General features: G+C 50.1%; 1 protein-coding gene across 1 annotated transcript in view; it reads left to right on the forward strand.

The window, feature by feature from the left end:
* Window positions 1–250: 250 nt before the first annotated feature.
* TRPM1 (transient receptor potential cation channel subfamily M member 1) overlaps window positions 251–20,518 on the forward strand; it is a gene marked incomplete at both ends in the record, with an annotated part of 135,458 nt that continues 115,190 nt past the window's right edge. Inside the window, one exon of the mRNA XM_082648546.1 lies at window positions 251–325. Coding sequence (XP_082504672.1) covers window positions 251–325 — 75 coding nt within the window. The remainder of the gene's footprint in view (window positions 326–20,518) is intronic.

Consider the following 20,518-nt stretch of genomic DNA (forward strand, 5'->3'; position numbering starts at 1 on the left):
CAATCGCCATTTGCTAAATCTGCCCCCTCTAAACCTTGGGGGGAATGTAGGGATTAAGCCTGATTACAGATGTTATAGAAGGGCCCGCCTGGGAGCACCGGAGCGGGAGTGGCTGGAACTGGCACCCGCTCCGCCTGGGCTGACCCAGCTGCCCCGCGGGGGCTCCAGGCTCTGGACCCCTTTGCCCGGCCCCGCAGGGCCACCACGGGGGCTGTGCCTCCACCCATCCAGGGATGCGGGAGGCATGCTCATGGGTTCCGTGAAGAAGATGAGCAGCTCCTTCAAAAGGGGTTCACTCAAGAGCTCCACGTCGGGGTCACAGAAGGTGAGTGAGCCGGAGGGCAGCCTGCACGCAGGGGGACCACAGGACGGGGGATGTGGGTTTCCTGCTGTACCGCTTTGCAGCGCCCACAGAGGATGGGGATGGGGGCCCACGTCTAAAGCTCCTGCATCAGAACCACTTCTCGGGAGGGGGCCTCACACTTCCCGTCACTGTACCCGACACCCATACCCTCTAGGCCTGCCCCACCTTGCACACGCTCCCCACGGCACACGGGGAGGCGCTGGGAGTGTGAGCCGTGCAAGTGTGGAGTCTCACACCGTGATGCTGCCCCCTTAGCTCTCGGTGTCATGCCTCCCATTTCACCTTCATTCCTCATCACATGTTTGTGCGAGAATCATGTGGACTTGGGGAACCCTCAAGTGACCATCAGAGACACCTCAGAGGCCCCGGGAAGGGCCAGGTGGCTCCCAGGACTCAGAGCAGGCTGAGGGGAAGGGGCTGTGAAGCCCCCGCCCCTGGGCCCCGGACAGGCCCTTGCAAAGAGGTGTGCTGATTTGGACACCTACATGTGCTTTTCCCAGGTGGCCGGACTGGGGGCCCTGGGCACCCAGGGCTGCCTTAAATGACCCTCTGAGTGCAGGGGGCCTGGACAGGCCACCACCTCACCCTGCTGCCCTGACTACCACTCAGAGGGGTGGTGAGATCCAGCCAGGGGCCCAGCCTGGGCCACCCTGGAGGCCTCTGGACACCTCCTTATCTCCCCAGGCTCAGGGGGGATCTCTGCTTCTTCTGTGGCGTGCCCACTGAGGGCAGAGGTAGGGGAGGCAGCGGAGGTGCTCGAAGTGCACGAGCAGGGGCACACCCTGTGTGGGCAGAGGGGACAAATTTCTCCCACGAGCTCTCACTAGCACCACTTGCAGGTGGTGCTCCAGGAGCTGGACCCGAGCCGGGAAAGGTCACTCACCTGGGCTGGAAGCCGAGGGGTCACCACACAGCTCACCAGGCTTCAGAGTCCCAGCTGTAACTGGGTGGGCAGGTGTGGGCAAGTCTCTCACATCCCATGAGCCTGAAAATACAAACGGAAAAAATGGAAGGCTTTCTTTTTTTAATAAAGAGTTAAAACTGCTTCAGAAATAGGAAGGCCCCATCCCTGGGGGGCTCCGTGGGGCATCTATCTGCTTTTGTGCATGTATGAGTCAGCGTTCTTTTTAGGGACAGCGCACACCCATGTCTTGTGCATATCAAAATCTGCAAACCTACCGCAGCACTTGGCAGGAACAAGAGACTCAGGTGCAGCCTGGGGCCACGTGACCTCCTCCTCCCTAAACCAACCCGTCCACACAGCTCTTGATGATAAAGTCTGAAAAGGAGCAGGCTTTTGTTTTTCTCGAAAGTGACGTCTCCTGTTGACCTGTGCCAGGTGTTCTGCCTCATGCTGGTGATGGCATGGGAGCTGGGGAGGCCCCAAGTTGTAATAGGCGGGTTCTGGGCGCAGGAATTCGACAAGATGGGAGGAGGGGGAAGCACTTAAATTTTGCTCAAGACTGAAAAACAGCACCTCACTTATACACACACACTCACGACTTTTGCTGCAGGACCACACACTGCCAGTTACAAGTCTAAGAACAAAGATCTCCGCCACGGCCCCCCACCCTACTTCCGAGGAGACAAACTCCTCGAAAAGCAGAGAAAGTCTTAATGGCATCCTTTGCCCTGTTTATAACAGCCCTCAAGCTGAGAAGCAAAATTGCTGATAGAAAAGTGAATGACGACACCTATGGCTTTGAAGGAAGCTGCTCTTTAAGGCGGGGCCAGGAAACAGCCACAAAGTCACACAGGCAGAAAGTGCACGGTGCTCATTCTGCTCTCTCACATACTTGGCCCTACTTTGACATCACTAGCTTGCTGCCAGTTCCCTATTTCCTAACCAGAAGCCACATCCCTCTGCCCAGTGTTCACTGAAACACACTAGCTGTCCCCACGGGAAAAAAAGCAACACAAGGTACAGCGTGTACAAGCCTCCCTGGGCTCATCTCGGCCGGACCTCTCATTGTCAAAGGCAGATCTGACCCTTTGTCCACGTCTGGTCAGCTCTTCCCGCTTCTGAGGCTCTTCCTTTGCTTTTAGACAGACAGGGATGGCCAGCGTGCAGTCCCGGGGCCATGAACAAAACCCAGTGGACTTTGGAGCCCCTGGAGCTCCATCCTCAGCTCCATCCTCAGAAGGTCCCCCTTCCAGAAAAAGCCTCGAGTATTTATGTGGGAGATAGAAAATGTGCCTGTGATTCTTTGTCTTCACTTTGATCCCTGTCTACATTTTATTTAGCTAAAAGATGCAGACAACGTTTAGAGCCCACAGCCAAGGTCCTAAAGACAACTAAATAATAGTACAGCCCAGCAATTATACCCTAGAGTCGACCTCGAAAAATTGTAGCCCACGTACTCAAGGAAACGTACACAAATGCTCGTGTCAGCATCGCGTGCTGCAGAAAATCAGAGAGAACCAAACGATCCATCTAGGAGAGTGAGGATCAGCCTCTGTTTATTCAAACAATGGAATACCCTACAACTCTTGAGATGAATAAGCAAGCCACTTGTCTCGACATGGATGCATTGAATAAAAAAGCGAACCCTGAAAGTGCACTCTTTACAGAAATTCTAGAACACAGGAAAATTCCACGTAAATACATATATTTCTTCAGGGTGGAGGTGGTTAGCTGTATCTGTAATGTACTCTCTCTCTCCCCCTCCTTCCTTCCCTCCGTCCTTTTAAAGCGGAAAAAAAAAAAAAATACGAGGCACATATGGAAAGTCAAAGCATCTGTAACAGGACTGTGGGTCCTCACTTATCTGTTGTATTAGTCATGTCTCTGATTTTGAAATCAAAGGCATGTTTTCATGACTTTTAAAAACTGTTCTAATACTTTTAAAGGAGGCCACGGGGAGAGTGAGGGTAAACCCAAGTGTCCTGACCTGGGGCTGCCCCAGCTGACCCCACAGAAGATGAATTCTGAGTGATGACAAAGCACATTACAAAGTCAGGCTGAGAAGGGACTCCTGTAAACTCGCCCTGAGTTTTCTGAGCTTCCTTCTTCCGGTCAGTGTGCTTTGCTGGCCCCCTAGCTTCAGGCTGGGGTCACGGCCATCGGTGTCACCTCCTGCAGCCCCGCCACCCCTCCCCGCAGAGCAGCAGCGGCAGGAGGTGTGTGTCCAGGTCAGGGACAGGGCTCCTACCTCAATAACCTTTGGCACTAGGACCAGATCCAGCTCCCCAAGGGGTCGTGCCAACCCCACTTCTCAGAGGGCCTTGCTGGAACCTAGGGTGTCATGTACACCCACATAGCCTGCATCTGGAATCCACTTGAATGCAGAATTCCACACGTAAATCCAAAACAATCCCCATTCTGGAGCGGGAGGGGACCCCGGCTCCCCACTCCTTGGTAAAGGCCCTGAAGGTACCAGACCCATCCCAAACTCACCCGTCCCTCTACGGCTTCCCCGTCACACACAGAGCAAAAACTGAAATCTGAGGGTGGTGAATGGCCACTTGTGGTCTTGTTAAATTTTCAATCCATTATAGACCGGTACCTTCATAGAATGCAATAAAAATGAATTACTAAAAAATGAAATTTTACAAAGATATACAAAACTGAAGCCTTAAGGTTTGTAAAAAAGTTATTAAATTTAACAAACGTCCATTGATTCCTTCAAATTGCTGACCGACGCTGCTCTCGCCTTCTGCCCTAATGGTCTGCAGCCCATGCTGGGAGCACAGTTTGAGTCCAAGTGTCCAGGAGACCACACGTTCCATTTAATCCCCGCCCCCACCCCGGGGAGCAGGGACTCTGGTCCCCTTTCAGGCTGAGAAAGAGTCGCAGAGCGGAGCCGAGCCAGGGGAGCCTCAAGCCGGCCCCGTCTTTCCCCAGGCGCTGCGGTGCCTGACCCGCCAGCCTCTGAGCTGGGCAGGGGGGCTTGGGGGGGCTCCCGGGCCGAGGAACAGGCCCCAGACCCCGTGCCCACACCTGAGCAGAGTTCCCCATGCAGCCGGGCAACCCGTGGGAGAAGGGGCACAGGGCCTGGGTGAGGTAGGGGTGCCACAGCGGGCCCCAGCCTGCGGACAAGCCAGCCAGCCGGCAGATGCTCCCTTCACCCACGTGACGATGGGTATTCCTGGGGACAGTGTGTCCAGCGCGTCTCTGGGGCCGATGGGTTTGCCCCACCTGCCGGCAGGTCTCAGCTTCTCCTTTGCTTGGATTCCTCCCTGTTGTGCAGCCCCTACCTTTAGCCCGGGGGCAGAAAGATCACGGGTCTGGTTCTTCCACTCTGAGAGGCCCAGACCAGGTCGGGGAGTGGGGAGGAGGGCAAGGAATGGGCTTTGGGGTCATTGGCTCAAAGGACACTGCCCTCTGCAGGACCAGAGAAGGGGCGACGGAAGGAACTGCCAGGGAGACACGAGGCCAGAGGTGGTGGGTTGGGCTGCGGGCTCTGTGTTTGAGGAGGTTGGCGGGGAGGACGATGGAGGGGAAGCACCCAGGGGCTCAGGGCTGATGCTGCGTCCAGGCTGGGCTGAGAGGCACCCCTGGGCTGCTCAGGAGTCGAGACCTGGCCAGAGCCCCCCGTGGCTGCTGCATCGTCCATCTAGCACCCCCCCCCCCACCTGTGGCTGCTGCATCGTCCATCTAGCCTGAAGCTCTTGCTTCCCGCAAATACTCAGGGGGAGCTGCGTGACCCTGGGCAGGTTCTGCCCCTACCCCGCCCCAGGGTAAAGGGGATGCCAGGGGGAGAGACCCTTGGAAGGCGGCCCTGTGGATTCCGTGGAGGACTCTGGCCAGGAGAGTCGGGAAACATTCGGTTGTTTTGTTCAGTCAGCCTGAGGGTGAAGGACAGGCATCACAGGCTTGAGTAAAAATCTCTGATGCGTTGGGAGTGGCTGTACTTAACGAGATGTCCTCTTGCTTCAGAACCCCCAGGGGACCCTCTAAAACCTAACACCAACTAAACCCTGGAGACAGCAGCCCCAGGGCGTGCTGAGCCCCAAACTAGAGGGACCACAGAGTCCCCTGTTAGAGATTCACAGCACACACCAGCATATTAAAGGTTCTGATAAGTCTTGCAAGAAAGAAACTTCCATTTAACTCAACATGCCCTACAGAAACCATTTTCATGTCACTAGTTTTGGAGCCCAGGCCTGAAACACCATGCTAGGCTACAGGAAAGGCAGGAGTTGGCTCCTGGGGGTGAAATACAGAATCCCCCTCACTCCTGATTCCTGCACAACCTTCATCCACCCAGGCCCCGGGGTGCGGCCGTCATGGAATGCCGAAATGTTTGTGAAAGAAAGGAGAAGAAAAAGATTTTGCCACCAAAAGTCACTATCGAAATGTTGAAGTTCACCAGCAGAATATTTTTAAGTTGTAGCTGACACTCTTGGCAGGATGTCTGAAGGAAAGAGGATTTGAAAGGTGCACATAACCGGCCACTGCAGCCACTGCACCCCGAGGGCTCCGTGCGGCTCCCAGTTCACGCGCAAAGGCGCGAAGACAGCATCCGGTTTTCAGGCCCCCTCCAGTTACACACAGCAAGCGATTGCTGAATGCCTTGCAAACACTTGGTTTCTTAAAAACAGCCAGAGACCCTCCCTCCTTAATCTGATCTGGAATGCTGTTTTCTCAGGGATTTATATGACGTCACTGGGGGATGCAGCCAGACGGGTCTCCTCAGAGACCAGGGTAACTCTTTTGGCTGCGCGCACTTCTGAAAGCCACCTTCTCTCACCCACCCCCAACCCCAAAGCCATCAGGGGCCTCTGGTCTTGCTCTGTCCATTCCTGTGTTTCCCAGTGTCACCCAGAGCGTCCCCAAAAGCCACAGTGGCACCCCAGGCAGCCAGCAACCTGGAAGTTTTCGTGTCCTCCGAGGTGGGCCAGAGCCCTGGGGGGAGGGTCTCTCCCAGCTCCTCTCTGGCTCCTCTTTTCCTTCTCCTTCACCCCAGGTTTTGCGTCCCGCCTGGTCTCCCCAGCCCTCACCCAGGTCCCAGCACCTGCCCCCTTCCACCCTCAGGTCCCTCCCAGGCAGAATGGTGATGCTTGTGGTTAGGCTGATCCAGTGTTTTCCCAGCATCCTGACGTGTGACATTTTCCTGTAAAGGGTCCAGCCGTATCTCAGCCCTCGGGGTGTGCATGTGCGGGGTGTGGGAGCTTGTTCTATTTCTAGGTGTGGTGTACAGGGCATCTGCGGGCTGCCCAGGGCCACGGCAGACCCCTGGTGTTCAACCCCGGGTGCCCGGCTCCTAGCAAGCCCCGGAGATGATCAGCCCACCCAGCCGTTTTATAGCCGGCAGAACTGAGGCCACCCTGGGCGCTGTCTGCATGCTGGTCAACCAGACAGCCGCCACCCTGCTCCTCAAAGGTTTCTGGGGGAGGACTAAATACAATTGCTCCCGGAGGTGGCACGATGAGCATCCTGGAACAGCATCAAGCCAATGGGAGCTCTCCTTCTCTGGCCTGGATGCTGGGCTTCTGTAACTTGCAGGAGGACAACACCCACCAGCTGCTCTTTCATCTTTCTGTTCTCCCATGGGGGAGGGACAAGCTTCCCCCATTCCCAGAACAAGGCCACTCCTGCACGGTGAGAGGCCCACAGGCACCTGACAGCTCCTCCTGGTTGACTCATTTGTTCCTGGGGACTTCGATCTCCATGATGGAGAAGGAGCCTTCCCCCCTTTGCCACGTGGGATGCTGCTCAGTCAGAGCAGCCACCCCGAGGTCCACAGCTGGAGGGTTTTCCTGGGACCTCATCGCTCACCCCAGGCTTATTAGCACAATTTCATTCTTTCATCTGCGTTTCAAAAGGTCCAGAGGCCAGGGCCCTGCTGTCCTTAGGCCTATGGTTCTGATCCATTTCATTGGAAGATCTTTGAATGGGAAAGTCGTCTTGTGGCTTTGTCCCTTCGTGAGACCCCTGGGCTTTGCCTGGCCTGTCTCCCTTCCCTCCAAAGACACACTGAGCAGCTCTTGGGGAAGGCTGAGGATGCAGTGGCAGCCCTGGTGACCTCCGACCCTCCCCTTGCTCCCTGGTCCGTGTTGCATTTCTTCCATTGCACACAGCAGATCAGAAGCCACAAACCAGGGCTTCCCTGGTGGCACAACGGTTAAGAATCTGCCTGCCGATGCAGGGGACACGGGTTTGAGCCCTGGGCCGGGAAGATCCCACATGCCGCGGAGCAACTAAGCCCATGCGCCACAACCGCTGAGCCTGAGCTCTAGAGCCTGTGAGCCACAACTACTGAAGCCTGCACGCCTAGAGCCCGTGCTCCGCAACAAGAGAAGCCACTGCAGTGAGGGGCTGCGAGCCATGGCAAGGAGTGGCCCCACTCGCCGTAACTAGAGAAAGCCCACGCACAGCAACGAAGACCCAATGCAGCCAAAAATAAATAAATAAATTTATTAAAAAAAAAAAGAAGCCACAAACCAAGCCCTTCACCAGACCTGCCATCCGTAGAAGGCAGCTCAGCTGCCCCCCACCTCCCTGGGGCCTCAGCTCTCTTCAAAATTCCCTCCCCAGGAGTTTTTCGGCAGCTAAGAAAATTCATGGCTTCTCCACATCAAGTCCATCTGTGTCTTGGGACACGCTTCCTCTTGTGAATGCAAGTAAATGTCTGGAAAAGGTGCGACTGACCCTGAGAGGTATCACACCATCTAACAGTGGGCTTTGCTGGCATCCTTGATCATCAGCTCTGGGGCGACACCAGCACCCAATCTGAGAGCAGCCTGGAGTGCTAGAAAAGAGCCAGGGGGAGGGGGGAGGCCTCAGTCCAAATCCCAGTTTTGCTGTGTGGCCACAGGGAAGCCACTCAACCCCTGTGGGCTTCAGTTTCCTCATCAGTAAGATGAGTTGGTTCTGCATGTACCTTTTCACTAGAAAATTCCTTCCTTTCTACATGGTTTATGCCATGAAAAACGAAAAAAAAAAAAAAAAAAAAAACCCAAACAAACTTGTAACAGGTCACAGGTTTAATTTTTAGAACACTGGCTGAAAGGCAAACCAAATCCCATGACGATCCGCTAGGAAGTTGTTGGTAGAAATGTGACATGGTTCTCTGCAAACCCACCGTGGTGTTTTAGTAAAGCCAGGTGCCCGCCGTCATTCCCCAGCGAGCACATCTGAGCCCTGCTGCATGCTGTGGGGATCCTTCTGGAGCTCAGGGGCCACTGATGGCAAATCAGAAAACACCACCACTGTCAGGGGCAGACATCCAGCAGGGTCAGCCTGAAGATGTGCACCACGAAGGGCCAGAACATCAGGACAGGGGCTGCAATTCTTCGTTGGTCCCAGGGAAGGAGACATTGAGCAGAGGTCAAGGAGGGGAGGGAAGGAGCCATCCAGACGCCTGTAGGAAGAGCATTCAGGCAGAGGGAACAGCCAGTGCAAAGGTCCTGGAGCAGGAGGGTGTCTGGTGAGTTGGAGGAGAGTGGAGAGGGAAAGAACTGGGGCGGGGGGCGTGGGGAGCAGCAGGAAACAGAGAAGGACCTGGAGGCCCTCAGCTCTGGAGGCCACCGCACAGAACTTTACTGCAGTTGGCTTTTACCTGTTATGAAGGGTTTTGATTCAATAGTAAAAGGGAGATTGTCCAGGAAGGCTGAGATTTGGGATTTGTTGCAGGGGGGAGAGGTTGAGCTAATTGTCTCTGGATTAGACTGGATTTCCCTTGCCACAGGCTTGGAAGAAATGCTGGCTTGAACAATGCAGTGCTCCAGATGCTTTCTAATTTTACATGATGCTGTGACATGTATTTCACGGTGGAAGACAGTCCCTGTGTTCATAGGGCAAGCATGACAGGGGCTGGCAGGGTGAGGGGAAACACACAGGGAAACAGAGACAACGTTGCAGTGGCTGGGGCGTCCTGCTCCCCTGAAACCCCAGAGTCCACGTCAGCGCCTTCCTGGCCCCCTGCTGCCCGTCCCCCTCACCCCACATGCAGAGGAAGCAGCACAAGCCCCCCCCTCCCTGAGATAAAGCCCACCAGCCACATTTTGCTTACAGCTCCTACACGCTCAGACTGAAAAGTATACACACGTGGAGGGGTTTGCAGGTGGAATCATCTTTACTCAAATGGGATTACATAATTCTCATCACTGCAACTTTAGTGGTCCATTTACTCTTTCAGGGAGCATCCCTATAAACTAGTACATTTAGAGCTAACTCTCTCGCATTTCTGGGTATTTCATCCATATGTGTGTACCTGTAATGAGGACTTTCTTTCCCCCCCGCCCCTTCCCTGCCCACGTAGCTATGCATGTGTAACACGGCTTCATTATCACTGTGCTCCAATGAGCAGGCAGTAGAGTCTGTGCACATAGAATGTGTACACATATCTTGGGTTCTTGTCAGTGTTTGCTTCTAAAGATGGGATCAAAATTAACACGTTTCTCTGTATTTTGGGACATAGATGATTTAAGATTCTTGAAACCAGGCCAATCCCTTCATTTGAGGAAACCGAGGCCCAGAAAGGGGTGACCTGCTAGACTTGGCTGGGCCTCCCTTGCCCCGCAAGACCCTGTCCCCCTTCCCTCCTCCCCCCTCAGCGCTTCTGCCGACATGGCGCCCGCGGCTCCGCCCACTGGTCCTGCGGTCTGAGGGCCTTGCACGCGCTGCTCCCTCCCCCGGGCTTCCTCCCCCGGGCTGCCCTCCCCAGATGCCTCACTCATTCACTCCTTCAGGCCACCCCGTCTGCAGCAGCCACCCCCCTTAATTTTCCCTCTTTACATGACGGATCCGCTTGTTTATTCATGCTCAGTCTGACTAGAGTAACAGCTCCAGAGAACAGAGCTCCGTCCACCTTGGCGGCCCAGCTCCGCAAAACTGCAGCCCGAGTGAGTGAGAGGGTTTCCTTGGGCCTGGAGGGCCCTGTCGGGGACGAGCCCGCCGTGGGGTCAGCGTTTCCCTTGTGCTCCTTGGCATTCTTTTCCTTCATTTCCTTTCTGCAGCCAGATTCCCACCATCCGCCTCTCCAGCCCCTCTGTGGTTAGAGAGACTCTCTGGTACCAAAAACGAACAAAATACATCTGCACTTGAATCCCCCTGCCCACTGCGAGGTGTTCCAACTATAGATGCCAGAGGTCTCCCTTGGGAGGGGTGCTGCAGCCAGCCACGCCTCCTTCCCTAGGGTCTCCTATCCCCCCAGGCCCTCGGAAGAAAATGCGCTTTTTAATACCGGTAGTCGTGGTTAATAGCAAAGGGGGTCTCTCTGGCTGGAGATCTGAGGGGCGCTCATTTTGCTGGGTAGCCGGTGGCCGTTCTAATACAGAATTAGGGCTCGTTGGGTAGTAACAAAGAAATTGACTCTACCTGGCTGTTTACCAACTGGGACCGGGCAAGTCCCAAACGCCACCGAAGTGCTGGGTCAGCCAGCTGAGCGCGGTGTCGTGGCGGATGGCCTTAGGCTTGGACGAGAAGCCCCCACTGCATCCTCCGCTGGTCCTGCGGATGCGCTAAGCGCGCCTTTCTGCTCCTGGACCCTGCGGATGCGCCTGTAGCCTCGGCAGAACCCGGTGCGCTTTTCTTGGGTTCCTGGAGCGGCTCCTCGGGGCCGTGGGAAAGGGCGCGGGACATCCTGGCGAGATGGAGGCCCCTCGCTGGGAGGTCAGAGGTAGAGGAGCCGCTCTGGGGCCACGGAGACCGTGGGAGGAAGGGTGTGCGCTCAGGGGGCCAGGCAGCCCTGGGGGTCATGGACTCGCCTGCGGCCCGCCCCCTTGGGCTGCAGGATCCCCAACAATCCCGAGACAGGGGGCTGAGGGTGACTTTCAAGGGTAATCCGCGTAATGGCCCAGGAAGTGGGGTGGCAGCTGGCGCGGCTAATGCTCCTTAATATCCGCTTTCATGTGATTAATGGCTGTGGATAAATCCTTGAACCCGGCAAAGCGGGCCGACGGCTAAGCCTGGCCGAGAGCATCACTTTGGGTTATGTTGGGAGCGGGGAGTATTTCAGCGATTTAACATTTTAACGCAACAGTTTGAGGACAGCAGCCATTTCTATTTAGTAGAAATACTAAAAGCCAAATAATAAAAGAGGTGAGGACCTGAACTCATGGAGAGGGCAGAAGGGACAGGAGGGAGCCTGGTGCTGGGGCTTGAAAACGGCCGGAGCCCCAAGTGCCTTTTCACTGCTCCTCCCGCGGGGCTCGCGTGTCTCCTGCTGCACCTGGACCACTCTAGGCTGCACCAGTGATAACACCACGAGTGTTCTGCCACTATATCGTCTACGCATCTTTTCTCAGTATGTGGTCCCATCTGCTTCTCACCAGGGGTAAACAGCAGGATCAGTGCAGACGGGTCAGATGCCAGGAGGGGCATTAGGCAGGTCCACAGACGCACCAGGCATTAACCCTTCAGTTGCCAGTTCATGGAGAGGTGCCCAGGGTCCCAGGGGAGGCACTAGGGCACCTGGGCAGCTCTGGGCAATGGCTATTTCCTGACCTATATGGAGGCATCCTGATATTTTCCCATCTGGAAGTGCATCCCTGCTGAAGACCAGCCCTGCCTGTAACATGGAGCAGGCAGGTGCTTGCTTCCCAAATTACAGGTGAGAAAACTGAGGCTCAGAGAGCTCTGGAACCTGCAAATGTCCCCACCAGAGCCAAGCACTGGCTGAATTCGACATGTTCTTTCCCCTCTGCCAAGTTGGCCTGCTGCTGGAACTGAGGGTCATTGCCCCAAGGCGGCTCTCACTCATTCTCCAATGTTCCATAACCTCTGGGCCAGGAGAGGCACAACACACAGGTGTCAGATGTCCCCGCCCACCTGTCCTCAGGGGAGGAGCCCTTGTCTCTCTCCCAGGAACAGCGGGCTGCGCGGAGACAGCTGCCTCTGCCTGGGGCACCCAGTGGCTGCTCTCCCTGAACGCACCCTCCCTCCTCATCCTTCCTGGTTCTCGGTGGTGGTGGTGGGGGTGAGGGGCATTCCTGCGGCACCTCTTCACTCCCCACAAGCAGCCAATTTCCATGCCAGCGTCTAGGGCCGCCCTCAGAGCGACCACAGACAGCTGACAGATACCCGGGCTCTCCTGAGCATGTGCTAAAGTTGTAAGTCAGCATTGTTCTTTATACCCATGACTTTTACCCTATACAGCCGACCTCCATTCCCATTTATAAGACCCTGCTGATCAATGGTATGAGGTTGAGCCATTGACAAATTGCCATTTGTATGGGTCAAAACCAGCCAACCAGCAGCAATATTCTGTTCTTTCAGGGAGTTGTCAAATTAGAGCCAGCTACAGCTCTGTGGAGGTCAGGTGGGCTCTGGAGGCGGCCAGGTGGGGGCAGCAGAGAGCTGAGCCGGCACAGCCAGGGTCCACAGGTGGGGCTGGGGCCAGAGCCAGGGCCAGAGAATGACCTGTCAGGGGCCCACCAGATGACCCAAAGTGAGAGGGCCACACTGCCTGGGAGCCCTTGGCTGGACAGAGCTGGAGGGTGAGCACAAGGGTGGCACCGTTACTGGGGCCTTGCACCAGCCGCTCGGAATAGGCCCTCCTGCCCAGTGTAGGCCAGCTCACCTGCAAAGCCCCCCTCCCCATCCTACCCCCACTCCCCGACCCCAGTCCACAGTGGAGAGATGACCTGGCCAAGAGCAGCGCCACACAAGGCTGGGGAGGCTGACCCACACACAGCTCCCGGTGACTGAGACCCTGAGCCCAGTTTGGGCTTGTGTGTTTCCCACAGGATTCCTTTCCACTCCTGCTGGTGCCCAAGGAAGCCCCACGCGAGCAACATGGGGGCCTCGGCACTGGACGCAGGCTCCTCTGGTTTGAAGCCAGAGGGGCTTTTGTCAGGATTGGCTACAAAATTTGCTGGGTCCAGTGCAAAAGAAAAACGCTGGCTTTTTGTTCAAAACTGATTCGAATTTCAAGACATCAGGAGCAGAGCATAAGACCAAGGGCAGAGTCCTTCTGCGGGCAGGACCCCCTGTGAGTCACAGGTTGGGGTTCATGAAACCGGCTCTGGCTTCGTCTTGAGCCTGGATCCTGTCTGGAGTGGGTTTGGGGAGGGGGCAGCTGCCTTCTGCACATCCATCTGCGCCCAGCAGAGATGCCGGCGGCTCCAAAGCTCTGGAAGCAGGGAACCCCTGGCCCGGGCAGCCAGTGGTGTCCATACTGCCCTTCCCACCCCCTAATTGTGAGCAGGAAGGGAGCTGTGACACCAGAAATAAGAACAGCACCAAAGTCCTGAGGCTCAGAGGCAGCATGGGAACCTTCCAGGTGAAATGGGGAGTGTGCCCAGGTACGCACACACCTGTGTGACCCGGCCTGGTCACAGCAGCCAGCATCTTTTACAGTTCATGGCTTCTCGGGAGTAGGGCTCAGACAAGAGAATTAGGAACAAAGATAAAACCATGCAGTTCCACAAGAGAAGGAGGAGAAGGGCGGAGGAGGAGAGGGGCCAGACTCTACGGCAGCTGGCTGGGGCAGCCCAGGGCACCGAGATAAGGATGCTGTCATCTGTTTCCGTCCCACGGCTGAATATTGCATGTTGCCGTGGATTGCTGAATAGTGTACATTTCACTCCTGGGCGGCAGCAGGCTTGGTCCCTCCCAAGGTAGGATGGTCACCATTCCTGATGAGCGCATTCTGGAGCTCATGGCGAAGAGGGGAGCCTTCCATCCTGTCTGCCCTGTTTGACAGAGTGGGGAGGGGTCCACAGTCAAAGACCTGGCTGATGAGCTCCAATGTCTGTCCTGGCTCTGCCGAGGACCAGCTGTGATGTACACTGTCACCGGCTCCCTGGGCTGAGTATCCTCATCTGTAAGACAAAGGAAAGAATGCCGCCTTCCTTCCTCACCAGGTATAGACCTGCTTGCCACGGAGGCCCCAACCTCCAGCCCCCAGGCATTATTTTCTTTCTAACACTTAGACCAGATTGGTTCATTTCATATCCTGGGAGGCCGGTGTCTGCCCTAAGATGTCTGAAGATCTCTGGTCCTCCCATTCAACGGTCACTGCTGGTTCCTGTAAATTCTTGATGCCCGCCCCTCCCCACGCAGCCCCAGAGCCTCCGAAGGAAGCTCCTGCAGCTCTCGTCACCACCATCATATCCCAAGTGTGGAACTGCACCCTTTGCGACCCACCCCCCAAACAACCTTTAGCCAAGGCGGTTATATGAGGCCGAGGTGTAGTGAGGGTTTGGGAGCAACCGTGAGATCAAAATGGAATGTTAGGATCGCCATCTCCCTGTGCTGAGCTGCCCCAGCCTGCTGCCATGGAGCTCTGCCCCCTCCCACCTTCCCTTGCCCATCCAATTCACCTCACTTATCTTGTTTGTTTGCCATCTCTGTGTCTTCTTCGGTGAGGTGTCCAGATCTTTTGTCCATTTTTAAATTGGGTTGTTTGTTTTCTTACTGTTGAATTTTAAGGATTCTGTATATTGGGGATGTAAGTGCTTTATCAGATGTGTCTTTTGCAAATATTTTCTCCGCGTCTCTGGTTTGTTTTTCCATTCTCTTAACAGTGTCTTTCACAGAGTAGAAGTTTTTCATTTTAATAAAGCCCAACGTATCCATTTTTTTTCTTTCGTAGATCATTCTTTTGTTACTGTATCCACAGTCATCACCAAACCTAAGGTAACCTAGATTTTCTCCTATGTTATCTTCTAGAATTTTATAATTTTGTGTTTTACATTTAGGTATTTAGTCCACTTTGAGTTAATTTTAGTGAAAGGTGTAATTTATTTGCATGTAGATGTCCGCTTGTTCCAGCACCATTTGTTAAAAAGACATCCTTTCTCCATTGGATTGCCTTTGATCCTTTGTCAACGATCAGTATATTGTATTTGTATGGGTCTATTTTGGGGCTCTCTATTCTGTTCCATTGATCTATTTGTCTATTTTTTTCTGCACTAATACCACACTATCTTAATTATTGGAGCTTTATAGTAAGACTTGAAGTCAGTCCTCTGGCTTTTTTCTTGTTCAGTTTTGTGTTAGCTATTCTGATCTTTTGCCTTTCCATATATACTTTAGAATCAGTTTGTCAATATCCAAAACATACCTTACTTTGGGGGATTTTTAATTTCTCACCATTAGTTATGATGTTAGCTGTAGAGTTTCTGTAAGTTATCTTTATTAAGTTGAGAAAGTTTTCCTCTGTTCCTAGTTGTTAAGAGTTTTTATGATTTACAGATATTGGATTTTGTCAAATGTATTTACTGCATCTGTTGATATAATCATGTGATTTTTCCTTCTTAACTTGTTGATGTGATGGATGACACGAATGTTGAGCATGAATGAAGGTATCCTTGAATACCCAGAATAAATCCCACTTAGTCATGATGTTTAACTCTTTTTATACATTATTGGATTCAATTTGCTAATATTTTGCTGAGGAATTTTTCATCTATTTTCATGAGAGAAATATTGCTGTAATTTTCTTGTAATGTCTTTGTCTAGTTTGGGGATTAGGATAATGCTGGCCTTGTAGAATAAGTTAGAAAGTGCTCCCTTTGCTTCTATCTTCTGGAAGAGATTGTAGAGAACTGATATAGTTTCTTCTTTAAATGTGTTGTATAAATCACTAGTGAACTCATCTAGTTTCCTGGTGCTTTCTGTATTGGTAGCTTATTAACTACTGGCTCAGTGTTTTAGTAGATATGAACCTATTCAGGTTATCTATTTCTCCTGTGTGAGTTTTGATAGATGGTATCATTCAAGGAATTGATTCATTTCATCTAGGTTATCAAATTTGTGTACATAAAGTTGTTCATAGTATTCCCTTATTACTCTTTGAATGTCCATGAGGTCAGTAGTGATAGCTTCTCTTTGATAATGATATTAATAACCATGTCTTCTGTCTTTTTTCTTGGTTAGCCTGGCTAGAGGTTTATCGATGTTATTAATCTTTTCAAAAAGTTAGCTTTTGGTTTCATTTATTTTCTCTGTTGATTCTCTGTTTTTCATTTCATTGATGTCTGCTCAGATTTTTATTATTTCTTTTCTTGTGCTTGTATTAGATTTAATTTGTTCTTCTTTCTCTAGTCTCCTAAGGCGGAAGCTTAGCCTGTTAATTTTAGGTATTCCTTCTTTTTAGTAAATGCATCAAGGCTATATATTTCCACCTAAGCACTACTTTTGCTGCATCCCACAAATTTTGATTAGATGTTTTTACATTTTTATTTAGCTCAAAATATTTTAAAATTTCTTTTGAGATTTCTTCTTTGACCCATGTGTTATTTAGAAGTGTGTTATTTAATCTCTGAATATTTGGGGATTTTCCAGCTATGTTTCTATTACTTATCTCTAGTTTAATTCCATTGTGGTCTGAGAACATATTTCGTCTGATTGCTAGTCCTTTCAATTTGTTGAGGTGTGTTTTACATCCCCAGATGTGGTCTATCTTGGTGAATGTTCCATGTGAGTTTGAGAAGAATGTATAATCTGCTGTTGTTGGGTGAAGTATTCTATAAATGACAACTAGGTCCAGTTTACTGATGGTGCTATTCAGCTCAACTATATCCTTATTGATTGTCTGCCTATTGGATCTGTAAATTATTTATAGAGGTCTGCTGAAGTGGATTAGTCTATTTCACCTTGCAGTTCTATCCGTTTTGCCTCACTTATATTGACTCTCTGTTGTTAGGTGCATGGTCATTAAGAATTGTTATGTCTTCCTGGAGAATTTTCCTCTTTACACTATGTATTGCCCTTTTTATCTCTGATAAATTTCCTTTTCCTGAAGTCTGCTTTGTCTGGAATTAATATAGCCAGTCCAGCTTCCTTTTGATCTGTGCTAGCATGGTAGAGTCTTTCCTCACATTTTTACTTTTTGATTTTTTTATGTTTAAGGTGGGTTTCATGTAGACATAATATAGTTGTGCCTTGTTTTTATTATACATTCTGACATTTCTGTCTTTTAATTGGTGGGTTTAGACCAACCACTTTTAAAGTGATTATTAATATAGTCAGATTAATATCTACCATATTAGTAACTCTTTTCTATTAATTGCATTTGTCCTTCTTTGTTTTTAAAACTTTCCCTCTTTTTCTTCCTTCTCTGGTATTAATTGATCATTTTATATGATTCAATTTTCTCTCATCTCTTAACTTATCAATTATACTTCTTTATAAAATTTTTAAGCAGTTGCCCTAAAGTTTGCAATATACATTTGCAACTAATCTAAGTCCACTTTAATAACACTGTGTCACTTCATGGGTAGTGGGTAATATAACAGAGTATTCCCATTTCCTGTCTTCTATTCCTTATAACATTCTGTCATTCACTTCTCTTACCTATAAGCTATAATCACCCAATACATTGTTACTATTATTTTAAAATAGTTAGCTATTAGATTAATTGATAATAAAAATAAAAAGGTTTATTTTACTTTCATGTATACCTTCTCTAACATTCTTCCTTTCTTTATGTAGATCTGAGTTTCTGACCCATATCTTTTTCTTCACTTGAAGAATTTCTTCTAGCATTTTTTTCTACTGGTGACAAATTCCCTCAATTTTTTGTCTGAGAGAGTATTTATTTCTCTATTTCTATAGGATAATTTCTCTGGATACAGAATTCTAGGTTATTGGGGTTTTTTTCAGTACTTTATTTCACTCCATTCTCTTCTTGCTTGCATGGTTTCTGATGTGATTCTGATATAATTCTTATCCTTCTTCCTCTATAGGTAAGGTGTTTTTTTATTCTCTTGCTTCTGTCAAGATTTTCTCTTTGTCTTTGGTTTTCTGCTGTTTGAATATGATATGGCTAGGTGCTGATTTTTTGATATTTATTGTGCTTGGCGTTCTCCAAGTTTCCTGGATCTGTGGTTTAAGGGCTGTCATTAATTTTAGAAAATGCTCAGCCATTATTACCTCAAATATTTCTTCTGCTCCTTTTTTTCTTCTCCCTCTGGTATTCCCATTATGTATCTGGTATTCCCTTTGTAATTGTTCTATAGTTCTTAGATATTATATTTCTTTTTTTTTCATTCTTTTTCCTTTTTGCATTTCAGTTTTGGAAGTTTCTATTGATATCTTCAAACTCACTGATTCTTTTCTCAGCCATGTTCAGTCTACTGGTGAGCCCATCAAAGGCATTGTTCATTGCTGTTAAAGTGCTTTTGATTTGATTTGATTTCCTTTTGACTCTTTTTTAGAGTTTCCATCTCTCTGCTTACATTACCCCTCTTTTTGCATGTTGTTCTTTTTTTTCCACTAGAGCCCTTAGTATGTAATCATAATTATTTTAAATTCCTAGTCTGCTGATTCCAAAATCTCTGCTGTATCTGAGTCCAGTTCTGTTGTTTGTGTTGTCTCTTCAGACTGTTTTTCCTTGTCTGCTAGCTTGCTGTGTAATTTTTTGTTGAAAGCCAGACATGTTATATTGGATAATAAGAACTGAGGTAAATATAACTTTAGTTTGATGGTTTATATTTATCTGGCTAGGAGTTACACTGTGTTTACTGTTTACTGTATCTGTAGGTGTCTAAGGCTTTACTTTCCTCTAGTGTCTTTCTTTTTTTGCTCTCCCTGTTGTCTTTGAGTTCCCTTGAAACTCCTTAGAGTCTGAGCCTTGCGGTTCACTCGGCTGTAACCCTATTATTATATAGGAGCCATGTTGTGGTGGTAAGGTATGAGGGGCAGAGAAGCATCCTATCAACCTAAGATCAGGTCTCAGTCTTTTAGTGAGCCTGTGCCCCTGGGCTCTGACCTTCACAAGTGCTTCTCAGCGTTTTTTCTCCCACTTACAGGAGAGAAGAAGACTGGAGGGGTTTGGAGTTGGGTATTTCCCTTTCCCCACATCATTTAGGTTCTGACTAAGTAGTTTCCCTTGAGGGCAGATGGGGAACAGAAGGCCCCCGGCATGTTTCAAAATGGATATGTTTCCTCTCCTGCTGCCAGAAGCATGGGGAGATTTTTCTCTGATCTTCACCATGAGAGCCTCATGGGGGTTCCTGGAGGTAATACTCACAAAATTGGGGGGGCCTCCTAAGACTGGGCCCCCTGGAGTTTTTAACTCTCAAGCTGGTCCAGTCTGCTTCCAGCAATTTGTCAATTACAGTTTAAGGTTTCCTAGCCTTTCCTGGGTGGTGGAGAGGGCAAGCTGGGGGACATGGGGGAGTCTGAAGTTGCATGTGTCAAATAAATTTGAACCAGGTCATCTCTGAGAGTCTGTGCACTTTGGATCAGTGACCCTACCTGCATAGATTTCATAATGGATGAAACTACGGGTAAATCATTCCCCCCAGCCATCCAAACTTAGCCTCAGAGCTTTTGCCCTTAGAGATGAGACTGTTTAGCTAAATTTATCTCTGGTCACTTTCATGGCTTTAGAAGGCTGTGATTCTCTGTACTTTCCTGTCTCTCCAGTTTTCTGGGTGTTACTTCCTATGACCTTGATTCTCTTATGGATTTAAGAAGATTTTTCTTGTTGTAAGAGTGGGAGTGATTGGGACTTCCCTGGTGGCACAGTGGTTAAGAATCTGCCTGCCATTGCAGGGGACATGGGTTCGATCCCTGGTCTGGGAAGATCCCACATGCCACAGAGCAACTAAGCCCGTGCACCGCAACTACTGAGCCTGTGCTCTAGAGCCTGTGAGCCACAACTACTGAGCCATCAGGCCACAACTACTGAAGCCCGTGTGCCTAGAGCCTATGCTCTGCTACAAGAGAAGCCACCACAATGAGAAGCCTGTGCACTGCAACAAAGAGTAGCTCCCACTCGCTGCAACTAGAGAAAGCCCATGTGCAGCAACAAAGACCCAATGCAGCCAAAAATAAAACATTAAAAAAGAAAAAAGAGTGATGACTTTCAACATCTTTACATATCCAAGCAGAAAACAGAAGTAATTTTCAAGTATTTAAATTCTGTATCTATTTTAAATCCCATGCGATATTACTGCTATTATTTTATATAGTTGTTATCCATGTAAATGTACACACACATGTACTATTTTCATTGTTCTTTATTCCTTTCTGCTCCATACTTCCATCTGTGATATTTTTAGCTCTCTCTGAAGAAAGCCCTTTGTAATTCTTTTAATATGTGCTTGTTATCTATAAGCCCTCTGTTACTCTTTGCCTGAAAAAGATTATATTTTCCTTTCATTGTTGAAGGATATTTTTCTGGGCATAAAACTCTAGGTTGGCAATTGTTTCCTCTCAGCACTCCGAATAGATCATTTCATTCTCTTTTGACTTTCTTTATTTCTGTGGAGAAATCAGCTGCCTTTTTTAGTAGCTGTCTGCTCTGTTGAAGC

The sequence above is a fragment of the Grampus griseus genome, assembly GCF_964374135.1.
Source record: "Grampus griseus genome assembly, chromosome: 2".
NCBI lineage: Eukaryota > Metazoa > Chordata > Mammalia > Artiodactyla > Delphinidae > Grampus > Grampus griseus.